General features: G+C 36.0%; 1 protein-coding gene across 9 annotated transcripts in view; it reads right to left on the minus strand.

Moving 5' to 3' along the window:
* RIMS2 (regulating synaptic membrane exocytosis 2) overlaps window positions 1-14,952 on the minus strand; it is a 611,677-nt gene that overhangs the window by 116,215 nt on the left and 480,510 nt on the right. The window contains exon 1 of one of the 9 annotated variants that reach the window (XM_055546477.1): window positions 2,169-2,307. The exons of 6 other annotated variants lie outside the window; for them this stretch is intronic. Coding sequence is in view for 1 of the 3 variants with exons in the window: in XM_055546476.1 (XP_055402451.1) it covers window positions 2,169-2,183 (15 nt within the window). In the remaining 2 variants the exon portion in view is untranslated. 2 more of the 9 variants (XM_055546476.1, XM_055546478.1) reach the window with 2 other exon arrangements.

The raw sequence follows: 14,952 nt of genomic DNA on the forward strand, positions 1-14,952 counted from the left end.
GTTACAGTCCATGGGTCGCAAAGAGTCAGATACGACTGAGTGACTGTCACTCACTCACTCACATACATATATACATATACACATATATATACCACTCATCTCTAAATAAGTTAGCTAACTAAGCTACTTTTCTGAACTTATGGATTACCTACCTACACCTACTTTTTGCACAGAACATCACAAATTTGATGTGTCCCAACCTGGACTTAGGACTTCCCAGGTGGCGCTAGGGGTAAAGAGCCTGCTTGCCAAGGCAGGAGACATAAGAGATGCAGGTTTGATCCCTGAGTTGGAAAGAGCCCCTGGAGGGCATGGCATCCCAGCATCCCAATACTCCAGTATTCTTGGCTGGAGAATCCCATGGACAGAGGAGCCTGGAGGCCGCAGTCCATGGGGTTGCAGAGTTGGACATGACTGAAGTGACTAAGCATGCACGCGCATGCAAACTGAACTTAATCTTTTTTTTTTTGCAATACTTTTCTCCTTCAGTCTTCCCTGTTTCAGTAAAGTGTATAACTATTCACCAAATTGCTTAAGTTGGAGAATCAAGGATGTCCATGATTTCATAAACCTAATAATATGGCAACATTACATTTACATTATGGACTTTTGATGCCAATTATAGTGTTTTCTCAGACTTTTATATCTCCATTATATAAATTATATCACTATTGTTTGCTTTGTTCTAATGGAACTCAGTTTATTTTTCAGTGTATTTCAGCAGCCCTGGACCTGATGCTTGGCACAAAATAGCTCTAAAAAAAAGAATTAATTGAATAAGTGAATTCAATAAATTCATGATATGAATGAATGCTTCTAGTAATGTAGGGATAATTAAATACTAATTTTAAGCTGCATATAGTAATTTTCATAAGTCATTTTGGTGCTCAATAAATATTTGCTCATGATAAAACAAAACTTCATAATAAATGTTTTAGAAATAGAAGTTAATTAATTTGTATATATACTATGTACAAAACAATGGAGTCAATACTATGGCAATTATAAAGAAAATTAAGACACAATATCTGTTCTAAAATCCAGTGTGCTAAGTGAAGCAGAAAGACAACATATACCCTAGGCAACAGGGCTTCCCTGGTGGCTCAGACGGTAAAGAATCTGACTGCAGTGCAGGAGGCCCAGGTTCGATCATTAGGTTGGGAAGATCCTCTGGGGAAACAAATGGCAACCCACTCGTGTTCTTGCTTGGAGAATTCCATGGACAGAGGAGCCTGGTGGGTACAGTCCATGGGGTCACAAAGAGTAGGACATGACTGAGTGACTAACACTTTCACTCTCATACCCTAGGCAAGTAGGGTATATCAAGTCTGTATCAAGTAAATCCTAAAGACACTAAATAACAAAGAATTTCAGATAATAAGTTAAGGAATGCTACTGATCTCCTCTGTCCATCTGTAAACTTCACAATAGTCCCCCGTCCCATGTCGACCATGCAGTTACTGGATGCTGCACCCATTTATGCTTCTACGCTGATACCGAAAGCATTGCACTAATTTGGAGAAGCTTCCTTCTTTCTCCAACTTAAAATAATCCTTGTGCCTTCCATTATATTCAGGTTACATCTTCAACAACGTGCAGATATTCAAAGCATTAAAAAGAATCTAGTCTAGACTGTTTTGTTTTGCTACTCGGTTGCTTTTTAAAGTAGGGATGTAAGGCATAACCTAAGGAAGAAATTGTATTTGGATCTAGAATGGAGTAACTCAGAATTGCTACATCAGATTACATTTTAGCCCATGGAGCTCAAGACTTTAAAAACAACAAATACATTTTTTCTTTTACAAACTGAAGACATTTAGCTAGGCTATTTAAAACAGGTGAAAACACTCTAATAAGACATTTAGCCACTCTGCTAAAATGCTACTTAGCCTAGTATTATCAAATAAACAATTTTAATGAGAGAGGGCACAGTTGACTAAATAGTACCACTGTTATGTCAGAGAAAGCTTATTTTTATATCTTAATTCCTCAAAGATTAGAAAATAAATGACTTATACTTGAGTATTTAAAATGTAACCTTTTGGTAACATTTTGAAAAGCCAATTACTCTTAGAAATGTCCTTGGAAATTGATACTCCAATATCCAACTCACCAGCACAGAGGAACTTCCAAATACTCTTCACAAAACAGAATAAACACATTCTTACCTGTGTTAGCTGCATGATCCTTCTGATCAGATGGTAAGTGTAGAGAAAGTAAATTTGGTGCTAGACCATTCCCACTCCTAAAACTGCCGCAGCTGGGGATCTTCCCAGGTACAACCAATGTGTTGTCATTTCATTAGACTCAGAAGACCTTCCCTGTTTCACTTGTTTTAAACAGAGTGGCTAAATACCTTTTCAATTTATGAATATTTTCTGTGGCTTATAGACTCTTGGGCTAGGTAGTCTAAGATGTGACCTGATGTAGCAATGTGTTAGAGTTACTGTAGACTGGATTCAGACTCTCCCCCCTTTTCCAACCTGTGAAAGAAAGGCCTGCATATGATAGATATGGGCAGAGTCTGTATCAGTTGACTACAACTGAATTATCAAGCTAGTCTTTATTCCTAGAAATTTTAAATTAGTAGTACATGACTTTAAATAATGGCATTTCACGTATAAGTTTTACCTTTAAAGTTATAGTTAATATTTCTTTTTTATTCTAGCATTTTAGGAAATAATGATCAGTTCTTAGTATGTGTCTCTGTTATACATGATTTGTTATTTTTCATTTACTTGATCTTCAAACAATCCAATGAGGAAACTGTTATTATTACAATTTTATAGATGAGAAAACTGGGCACTGAGAGGCTAAGTAAGTTGTCCAAGGTCTACGCACAGGCAAGATAGTAAGTAGTGGAGCCAGGATTCCCATCCAACTGTCTGATTCCACAACTTTCACTCTTACACATTATGCTGTATCCCACACACATTATTCTTTCACTCACTTATCCATTCTTTCTAATATTCAGTGAGAACTTACAAGCACTGGGCACTGAGTAGGATACTCAGAAGATCTGTGTTGAATTAATGGTTTTTACCTCGTTTATTCCACTTTTAGAAATCCTTAGGTGACTTCTGAAGTAACTATAATTTAAATGAAAACAAGTACAACTTTAAGAGGCAATACTTTGGCAATATTAGCCAAGAACAGACATATTTATAGATAAAATTAATCTGAAAGAAGTGAATGTTACAAAGAGACAACACAACTAAAATTATATATATATATATATGTATATATGATACTATATGGGGCCTCCCAAGTGGCTCATGGGTAAAGAATCTGCAATGCAGGAGATGCGGGTTCAATTCCTGGGGCGGGAAGATTCCCTGGAGAAGGAAATGGCAACTCATTTCAGTATTCTTGCTTGAAGAATCCCATGGACAGAGGAGCTTGGTGGGCTACAATCCATGGGGTCACAAAATAGTTGGACATGACTTAGGACTAACCATCTATTTTCCTACCTTTTACAAAAGCCACTGAAATAATTTAACTTGTTCTTGATGACTGGGATAATAATTATAAATATCAGTTATTATTCTATGTTTCAGATAATTTGGAATTTAGGGCTGAATAGGCACTAGCTTCACTAGTAATGCAAATAGATTTGAAAATTTGTACTTGTTCTTTGATCCCTTATCTCTGGAGGAAGTGTTGGTATATAAAATCAAAGATGAAGGCAACTTTATCACAGGATGTTTACTGCTTTAAAAAAATCATATTTTCACTAATGTCATCAAAGTGTTTTGGATTTTTAGTTCCAGTCAAAATATCCTTCTCATACTACTTCAAAAACAACAGCTTCTAACATCTAATATATTGAATGCTTACTCCATGCTAACCATTGTGTTAAGCACCTCATGTATATTTTATCTCACTTCACACTCATATTGAACTTTAAGGTAGGAAATTATCCCCATGTTGCTGATAAAGAAACTTGATTATTTGGGAAGTAACTTGCTCATGCTGACAAGTTGATGAGTAGTTTTAATTAAAACCCAAGTTTACCTGGTTCTAGAGACCATTTGCCTCAGAACTGTATTCTACTGCAGGTCTGATGTACCCACCAATAAAGCCTCAGAGCTTCTTCTAAAATCAATTTATAGCCATCACTTGACTTGATTGACTGGCACAATTTCTAGCCATCAAAGAGTGGAAACACACAAGTGATTTTGGAAATTATGTTTCACTGAAGTTGCAAAAATGTAGAAGAACCAGTCAAACATTATTTTCCATTTATGCATTAACTTATTTATTTATTGGTTTGGTCAGTCTTTTATTTTACATTCTGACAGTAATTTCGCGGCTTCCATACTTCTATTATTTTTCAGTAAGTAAAAGTTAGAATGGACTTGCATTTTACCACTTACAGTTAAGACATAAGGAAAACTGACCAAAGAAAATTCCAATTTCTCCCTACTAGAGAGAAAGGAATTTCTGGATCTGCAGGGGTCAAGAGAATACAAAAGTTGGCTTTTTTTTTTTTTTTTTTGGCTGTGACGCACAGCCTGTGGGATCTTAGTTCCCTGACCAGGGATTGGAACTAGGCCACAGCAGTGAATGTGACAAGTCCTAACCACTGGACCAGCAGGGAACTCCCTAGAAGTTGGTTTTTATTAGAAAAATACTAGTTTTACTAGTATTTACTAGTATTTTACTAGTATTTAATACTGAAATAATTTCACTAGTCTACTTCCTAATTTCAAGCACAGAAACACTAAACTTTGCTTCTGAGGAAAAGAAATTTTTAATACAAAGAGGGCCAGCAAAGATGAGTCTATTAAAATTTCACTTCTCACAAAGTTGGAAGAGACCCTCAAGATCAACAGCCATTCATTTATTCATCAAATATTTTGGAGCTGTGAATGCTTTTCCTCACAGATATGAAAGATTTTCATTTTTCAATGGTTAAATCTGTGACATTTTGGAAGGTCTAGGATTATAATTTTCTGACACTGGGATTAATGTACATTTAAAAAAAGATAATAAATTCTTATTTGTTTTCAAACTGGAGACACTTGGTTTACTGTCATGGTGGAAGTTGGCCATACTTATACATTATAATAATATCTTTACTCTCTAAGATTGTTCAGGAGATTTCCTGTGTTAATAGATGCATTATTTGCAATGCCACAACATCCTTTGAAGGCTTTGACTGCTGACATTTTACTCAATTTACATAATTCTGTCTCTTAGTTTGAATAATAATAATGATAACAACAACCACTTACGTGCTATGCACTGTTTTATACATATCAAGTAATTTAAACCTCTTAAAGGATCTATGATGTAAGTACTATTATTATCCCAATTAAAGAAGAGAAGACTGCGAAGTCATAAACCTTGAGGAAGATGAGGAATCACAGCTCAAACAAAGGCAGTATAACCCTAGAGCTTGTGCTGCCTCTCTTGAAGAGAAGAAGCTCACCTTCTTAAAATACACATCGCTCAGTCAATTGGCATTTAAAAGTGTTTAGACTTTCTACTTGACCAGAAGTAGAGACACTTTGTTTTCAACTTAGTCACTCAAAGGTGATTAGTCTCCTTGTCTTGATTTATACATGTGCATAACAGGTCCTTTATCCAGGGGAGCACAAACCAATTTTAAGGAATGTTTGAATTTCAGTCTTTCCTTTGCTGCCAATTCTCCCCTCTGGGTGTCTGCTGCTGACCGTCTTCCACTGCCTCTGCACTGCGCCTGCAGCTACTCACCACTATCTTTAATTCAATCTCTTTTCCTGTCACTTCTTGGTTTTCATATTCAATGACAAAGCATTTATAGACATGACCAGTTAGTCAGTGTTCCTTGTTCTCCATGGGTCAAGCTGACAAATCACAGAATGCTGACTGTAATCTTTGCAATCTTTTCAATTTCTTTTCCTGCAGCTTAGACAATCTGCTTCTCTTTTGGCAAGGCTTTTGGGGATAATTCCAGAAACTTGAAGATCCTTCAAGCGAGCCAAACAACAAGGCAAGCAGTAAATTTTGTTCTTGAATGATACTGTTCAATGGAAAAAGCATATGAAGTACACAATTTCCAGATGAATTAGATGAGTAGTTCTTATATTTTAGTTTTTTGCCAGGACCACCTGAAAGAGCTTTTCAGGAATACAATCTGCAGCCTAGTCCTGGAGATTTTAATATATTATTTCTAGCAAGAGAACCAGAACTCGCATTTTAAAGTTTCTCTGGTGATCTAATGCAGTGACTGTACAAAAACCACAAAGAAACTCTGGTGTAGGCTAACAAAAAGTAATCTTATAAAATATCTTATTTAGGTAGTTTTGCCCTTTAGATTAGAGAGAATTTTATGGTTAAATTCCTAAGTCTATCAGCAAGCAGACTGGATTACTGGATTTCTCCAGCTCAAGTTACTCACATTTTTGGAGCCATCTAACTAAAGGACTTCCCTGGTGGCTCAGATGGTAAAGCATCTGCCTGCAATATGGGAGACCCAGGTTCAATCCCTGGGTTGGGAAGATCTCCTAGAGAAGGAAATGGCAACCCACTCAAGTATTCCTGCCTGGAGAATCCCAGGAACGGAGGAGCCTGGTAGGCTACAGTCCATGGGATCGAAAAGAGTCGGACACTGAGCGACTTCACTTCTCTTCAACTAAACATCTGCCTTATCTTTAATCAGTTCTTCATATGCCTGGAGTCATGTTAGATGCCTCTTTGTGTTAAATTAGCATACACTTAAGAATCATTTTGGTTTGAAATGCTTGTTTTTCTTTCATGTATGGATATGACTGTATATCATAAAATATTTTTACTCTGGTTGATTTTAAATTTTGAGAAAAATAAAACAGTATTTTTGGTTCAGCAGTTGGTATGATTGTACAAGCTTCATTTGGCTGATGGTGGTGGTTTAATCACTAAGTCTTATCTGACTCTTTGCCACCCCATGGACTGTAGCCCGTTAGGCACCTCTCTCCATGGGATTTCTCAGGCATGAATACTGGAGTGGTTTGCCATTTCCTTCCTCAGGGGATCTTCCTGACCCAGGGATCAAACCCTGGTCTCCTGCATAGTAGGCGGTCTTCTACATTGCAGGCGAATTCTTCACTGACTGAGCCACCAAGGAAGCCCAATTTGGTTGATAATTCCACACAAAAGGAAAAATCAACTTTGGAATTTTTTTTCATGTATTTATGTATAAATACTTTATTTGAAAATTAGCTAATTTTACTTTATATATTCTGTGTCTTATTAAATTTTTGACCTTACTATTTTCTTATGTTCCTGGAGTTAAAATAATTTTAACCACAGAAAGCTTTTAATATTTGACCATTTATATTTTGAGCTTTGAAAATAATTTTAAGTTACTATGAAGAAACCTTAGACCTATATATTAAAACTGGTTTAAAAAAAAGTTAACCATCCTATGCAATTTTTTTTTGTAATCTACCAGTATTTTACATTTGGCTATATCCTATTCCTATATGAAATGTATTTAAGAAATAACAGAAAGGTCTAGTTTGCATATCAAATGTTATTTTTTTAAATTAGCTACTATTATGTCTCAGTTTACTGTCCTCTTTCATTTCTATAATAAGAAATTTAGTGTAAATAATACCTGTCATACTCTTCAATTCTAAAGCACTACTTTAAAACTAAAGTTTTATTTCTAGAGGTTTTTATTTTTTAAATAGGAGAAATGTTGCCCAAGTAGAATGATCTGGGTGGCATTCCTCACTAATCTGTAGGACAGAGATGATTTTTTTGTGACTCAGATTTTTCAAAATTATTGCTTATAATAATTAGAATAAAAACTTTTTAGAGTTATTGAAACATCACAAGGCCCCTTCCTTTCCTATGATCCTATATTAAGTAAAATCAAGAAATACACAGGTGCTTCCCTGGTGGTCCAGTGGTTAAGAATCACCTGCCAGTGCAGGAGACATGTGTTCGATCCTTGGTCTGAGAAGATCCCATGTACCACGGGGCAACTAAGCCCGCGCATCACAACTACCGAGCCCGTGTGCTGCAACTGCTGACACCCATGCACCGAGAGCCCGTGCTCAGCAAGAGAAGCCACCGCAATGAGGAGCCCGCGCCGCAACCAAGAGCAGCCACTGCTCACCACAACTAGAGAAAGCCTCCATGCAGCAACGAAGACCCAGCACGGCCAGAAATAAATAAATAAACATAAATGAAATTTTTATAAAAGAAATACACAGTTGAATGAAGGTTAGCATTATAAAATAAACATTTTATAACATGCAATTAAATGTATTTTTTCAAATGGCAAAAGTCTAGTCACTCCTATATTCAAAATACAATATTTTCTTTGCTTAAAAATGTCATTCTAATTCACTCTCATTTATTGAACAGTTTCGTGAGATAACATTATATAAAAACAATGTGACAACAATGCAAAGGCCTTAACAAATTGAAAATTAAGGTATCAAAATATAGTCATTTGGTAAATAATATTTTCTTTTCTTTACTCAGCAGTACAAGAAACTTTCTTTAGATTCATGTTTCTTGGCATCCTGAAAGGAAAAGGGTAATTTTTTGATCGTTAACTACACTATTCAGGAATTATATAGGGTAATAGGAAATTTACTGCCTGAGACCACAGGAAATTTAAATGTCTGCAGAGGAAATAGTTTAAAATAATCTGAAAGTGGTATACTTAATGCCTTATTTTTATTACTATAGCTTTAAAAACTAAAGTTAAACATGAAGTTGATATTTATTTCAGTGACAATAACTGGATTGTTTCTTATTTTCTTTTGACAGACTATACGTGTGAATCCAAACAGAAACATGCAAATCCACTCTCCAATTAGCTTCAAGCCAATTTCATGCCTTACTTTTAATAATTCGAAGTTTTACTCTCCATCTGTTAAAAAATACTAACCTTTTAAACTTCCGAACTTTGCTTTCAACAGTCATAGTTACTAAATATGTGAATACTGAGGTTTCTCCTTTTTCCTTTCCCTTTGCTCCCTACACTGGGGTGCAAGATCATCCCTCCATCATCACAGGCTTCAGGGAAGTGGACCCTGGAACTCCATGTGCTCCTGGTTAGAAACCCCAAGCGCAGCAAACAGTCTCGCCCCCACTATCAAGATTAATCTCACTAACTCTACTTATCACAATGCGCTTCCCATTTGTTAAAAATAGAAGTGCTTTACTATGGTTAAGTAAAAATGAGTCCCAAACTAGTCTTTTATTAAACATGACAGAATATCAGTCTCAATCAAAATATCTGTCCTTATATGCATTGGCTTTTGCTGTTTAAGCAAAGATACCAGTATGCCACTTTAGCGGACTCTAAGTCACTGTAATTTTTCAGTCACCAATTGTTTTATTTTGAGAAAGACTGAAGCAATATGACAGGCAAGAATGGTTAAATTGCCCTTACTCAGCTTCAAACTGGGAGCACTTGATGCAGACGTTAATCACGTAGAAACTGATTGCCAGAATAGACATGCTTTATTTGTATTATAAATTCTGTTTCAGAGAGAACACTGAGAAATCAAATTTAGAACAAAATAAAAATGAATAACATACCATAATTTTTAACTTAAAAATAGGTTTTTACAATTAACATTTAGACAATCTTACTCGAGTGAATAAGTGAACACTGGGGCATTTAGAACTTATTTGAAAATTTTACTCTTCAAACTTAAGTGCATTTTGCCAAGTAGTTTAACTGATATATGCTTTCCTGGTGGCTCAGCCAGTAAAGCGTCTGCCTACAATGTGGGAGACCTGGGTTCAATCCCTGGGTCGGGAAGATCTCCTGGAGAAGGAAATGGCAACCCACTCCAGTATTCTTGCCTGGAAAATCCCATGGATAGAGGAACCTGGTAGGCTACAGTCCATGGGGTAGCACAGAGTTGGACACGACTTCACTTTCACTTTCACTTCACTTTTAACTGATATATATATATATCAGTTATATATATATAGCTGCTGCTGCTAAGTCACTTCAGTCGTGTCCGACTCTGTGCGACCCCATAGACGGCAGCCCACCAGGCTCCCCCATCCCTGGGATTCTCCAGGCAAGAATATATGTAATTAGCATATTCTGTACAGAACTGCAATCCATTTCGACTGTGCTCTTTTTATGATTCTAAATAATCTGTAGTCATAATACAAATGTCCCAGTAGGAAATTAATTCAATAATGCAACAATTCCCTTAAATTAAACATTTAGATATTTAAATGTGTATACACATTAGACAGCCTGCATGGAGCCAGAAATTTGATAACACTATATAGAAATTTCAGAATTCAGTATAAAAGAGAAGACAGAATTTCCCCAAAACTTAAGTACTGGGTTTTGTTGATTAAAGCAGAAGATAATATTCCACATAACCAGTTAATAGAAAATGTAAATATTATTTTGCTCATAGTTACTCTCTGGAAGTTCTCAGAGATAAATTTTCTTTCAAAAGTGTATATTCCTAGAAAAAATTAAAATTCCATTACCCTAAAACTGTAAACTTGTTTGAAGGTATTAGATTATATCCATAAAATACAGAAAATATGCCAATTTACACACTGTATGCTCACATATATCATTTGTATAATTTAAACATTAATATTACAGTGTGATGAACTTTGGATGAAGCTGAATTAAACTTGTGTAAATAAATAGTTGAGTTACTAGATTAAAAAAAAAAAGAAAAAGGAAGAAAGAAGGCAAAGCTGCAGATTACCAAAGCATAGTTATTGATGTTACTCAGTTATTGAATTAACTGAGTTAATTCCAAGTTCATGCAATACTTTATTATACTTAGAGTGATTATGAAAAGGTCTTTATCATTTAAAAATTAAATCTGAAATGTATATTATGATCCCTGTTTATACCTGTTAGACCAGGTTTATACCTGTTAGAAAGATTAGTCTTTTTCTTTTAAAGAAATCTTATCTATCTATATAAATAATAATAAATATGCTATGTACATTTTGTTTTAGACACACATTTGATCAGAGTTAAAATCAAAATTGAAATCATTTTCTTTCAAGGTAAATTAAATGTGTGTGCTAAGTCACTTAGTCATGTCTGATTCTTTGAGACTCCATGACCTGTAGCCCACCAGGCTCCTCTGTCCATGAATTTCTCCAGGCAAGAATACTGGAGTGGGTTCCCATGCCCTCTTCCAGGGCATCCCCTCCAGGGATAGAACTAGAATCTCTGTCTCCTGCATTGGCAGGCAGGTTCTTTACCACTAGCGCCACCTGGGTAGCCAGGTAAATTAAACAGTATCTCCTAAATTCCAAAAATTACTACAAGTATCAAATTTAGCCTATCTCACTGTATTCCACATGAACCCTAAAGCAATCAAGAATACTTATTTAATTCTGCATTTTAAAGAGCTGCTTTTATTAAAAATCATTTTTAGGATTTAACTCTTTTCAATTTCTAGCAATTGCAATAAAGCTTAATTTACTTTCCCCTTAATCTAGTCATTTATAAAATAACAAAATACAATTTTTCACATTGGCAACATCATTTATATATACTTATTTAGCATTCTATAATTAGCTCCACTCTTTCACACTTAAAATCTATTACAGAACTTCCTTTTGTATCTGTTATGGGCTTTATAGTATTATAGACAACAGGTCCACGTAACTTGGTGTTATTTTGCTTATTAACTAGATGTCCATCGACAGATGAATAGATAGGGAAATTGTGGTACATATATACAATGGGATGTAACTCAGCTTTAAAAAAGAACGCATTAAAAAAAAAAAGAACGCATTCGAGTCAGTTCTAATGAGGTATATGAGCCTAGAGCCTATTATACAGAGTGAAGTAAGTCACAAAGAGAAAGACAAATATTGTATACGAACGCATGTGTATGGCATCTAGAAAGATGGTTCTGATGAACCTATTTGCAGGGCAGCAATGGAGACGGAGACAGAGAGAACAGACCCGTGGACACAGCACGGGAGGGATAGGTGGGATGAACTGAGAGAGTAGCATGGAAACGTATGCATTATCATATGTAAAACAGATAGCCAAGGGAATTTGCTGTGTGACACAGGGAGCTCAACCCACTGCTCTGTGAAAACCTACAGAGGGGGGATGGGGTGGGGAGGAGATGGGAGGGAGGTTCAAAATGCAGGGGACATATGTATACCTATGGCTGACTCATGTTGATGTATGGCAGAAACCAGCACAGTATTGTAAAGCAATTATCTTCCAATAAAAATTAAAAATAAAATAAAAATTAATTAGTTTAAATAAAAAAAAAACTGGATTTTCTTCTGAGACTGTTTCCCTATCTTGGATAATGTTGAAAAGAGTCACTTGTCACTTCTGCCTCAGTTCACTTATTCTAAATGTTTTACTAAAGGGAAGTATTATCAAACCACATATTAAAATTACTTTTTACACTTTTACTCTATATTGTAATCATTTATTTATTTCTCTATCTCTTTGAGGGAAAGAATCAGGTCTTGTTATTCAGTATTTTAGCACAGAATCCAAGATAGAGATGCACATGATACCACTCTAAGGGCAGAAAATGAAGAGGAACTAAAGACCCTCTTGATGAGGGTGAAAAAGGACAGTGAAAAAGCTGGCGTGATTCTCAACATGAAAAAAAATTAAGATCATGGCATCCAGTCCCTTCACTTCATAGAAAATAGAAGGGGGAAAAGTAGAAGCAGTGACAGATTTTCTTTTCTTGGTCTCCAAAATCACTGCAGATGGTGACTGCAGTCACGAAATTTAAAAATGCTTACTCCTTGGAAGGAAAGCTATGACAAACCTAGACAGCATATTAAAAAGCAGAGACATCATTTTGCTGACAAACATCTGTATAGTCAAAGCTGTGGTTTTTCCAGTAGTCATGTATGGATGTGAGAGTTAGACCATAAAGAAGGCTGAGTGCCGAAGAATTGATGCTTTTGAATTGTGGTGCTGGACAAGACTCTTTAGTGTCTTGGACAGCAGGGAGATCAAACTCCAGTCAATCTTAAAGGAAATCAACCCAGAATATTCATTGGAAGGACTGATACTGAAGCTAAAGCTCCAATACTTTGGCCACTTGATGTAAAGACTCATTGGAAAAGACCCTGCTGGTGGGAAAGATTGAAGGCAAAAAGAGAAGGGGGCAGCAGAGGATGAGATGGTTAGATAGCATCACTGACTCAATGGATATGAATTTGAGCAAACTCTGGGAGATGATGAAGGACAGGGGAGCCTGGTGTGTTGCAGTCCATGGGGTCACAAAGAGTCAGACACGACCTAGGGACTGAACAACAACTGACGTATAGAAGGTGTTCAAAAATATGTGCCAAATAAATGAAGACAATTTAAGGAATGAAATAATTTAAATTCCAAGACCATTAAAGGTCAAACTATGAAACATACCTCATAAAAATTTTCTAGAATCTCTACTACATTACTTTGTGAAATTTAATAAAATCTTTTCTATATTTCAGAAATTATTTTCTCCTGTACAAAGCATAAGAACGATCTACCTTATTTTGAATTGTCATCTGGCAAAGTGTTATAGAAAAGTTGCTATGAAATATGCAGATATAAAAGCTAAAAAAAAGTGAGATTTTATAAACTTACTTTTCATCTCCTATCCTTTTCTTTTTCAACCCCTATTATAAAACAACTTCTTGTCATGTGCCAGGAATGGTGTCAAAAGCTTTAAGGACATAATTCCATTGAATTTTGATGGCAACCCTGAAAGAATATTATTATTATTACCCCCAGTATATGGGTGAAGAAAGTGTTTTTTTCTTGCCCAAGTTTACATTATTAGGAACTGGAAGAACTAGGATTCAATACAGTTTTGTCTGAATAAAGAGCTAAGTTTTAATCATCATTCTATATTATCTCTCATGTATATTTTTGGAGGACTTTATTATTGCTTATTATAATACCAAAAATAAATTCTGGATGACGATAAGTGATATGCTTACTGTGAGTCAGTGTAACATGGCACCAAGTTCTTATTCACAACTTTGGAAAGCAAGCCATCTGAATCCCCAGTGTGCCAGACTGGAAGGCTAAGTCTCTGCACACGACAGGTGCACCATGGAATGTGCACTCATACTCCATGATAAACAGAAATAGTAAAATTAAGTTGGTTAACTTAATTTGAAAAAGTTGGCTTAAAGCTCAACATTCAGAAAACTAAGATAATGGAATCCGGTATCATCACTTCATGGCAAATAGATGGGGAAACAGTGGAAACAGTGGCTGACTTTATTTTTCTGGGCTCCAAAATCACTGCTGATGGTGACTGCAGCCATGAAATTAAAAGATGCTTACTCCTTGGAAGGAAAGTTACGACCAACCTAGATCGCATATTCAAAAGCAGAGACATTACTTTGTCAACAAAGGTCCATCTAGCCAAGGCTATGGTTTTTCCAGTGGTTATGTATGGATGTGAGAGTTGGACTGTGAAGAAAGCTGAGTGCTGAAGAATTGATGCTTTTGAACTGTGGTGTTGGAGAAGACTCTTGAGAGTCCCTTGGACTGCAAGGATATCTAACCAGTCCATCCTAAAGGAGATCAGTCTTCGGTGTTCATTAGTAGGACTGATGTTGAAGCTGAAACTCCAATACTTTGGCCACCTGATGCAAAGAGCTGACTCATTTGAAAAGATTCTGATGCTGGGAAAGATTGAGGGCAGGAAGAGAAGGGGACGACAGAGGATGAGATGGTTGGATGGCATCACCAACTCAATGGACATGGGTTTGGGTGGATTCGGGAGTTGGTAATGGACAGGGAGTCCTGGTGTGTGTGCTGCAGTTCATGGGGTCGCAGAGAGTTGGACACGACTGAGCGACTGAACTGAAGTTGGTTAACTCTTAGTGTCCTGAAATATGTAGTTGCCTTTAAATAACTTCAGTATTAAGTGCTACATATCATTCATTCCAATTATTTTGATAGAAAGTCTCAGAAGACTAATTTATAAGTTTCTTATTTTTGAGATCCCCAGATGATAGTCATTT

This window comes from Bubalus kerabau, chromosome 14, assembly GCF_029407905.1.
Source record: "Bubalus kerabau isolate K-KA32 ecotype Philippines breed swamp buffalo chromosome 14, PCC_UOA_SB_1v2, whole genome shotgun sequence".
NCBI lineage: Eukaryota > Metazoa > Chordata > Mammalia > Artiodactyla > Bovidae > Bubalus > Bubalus kerabau.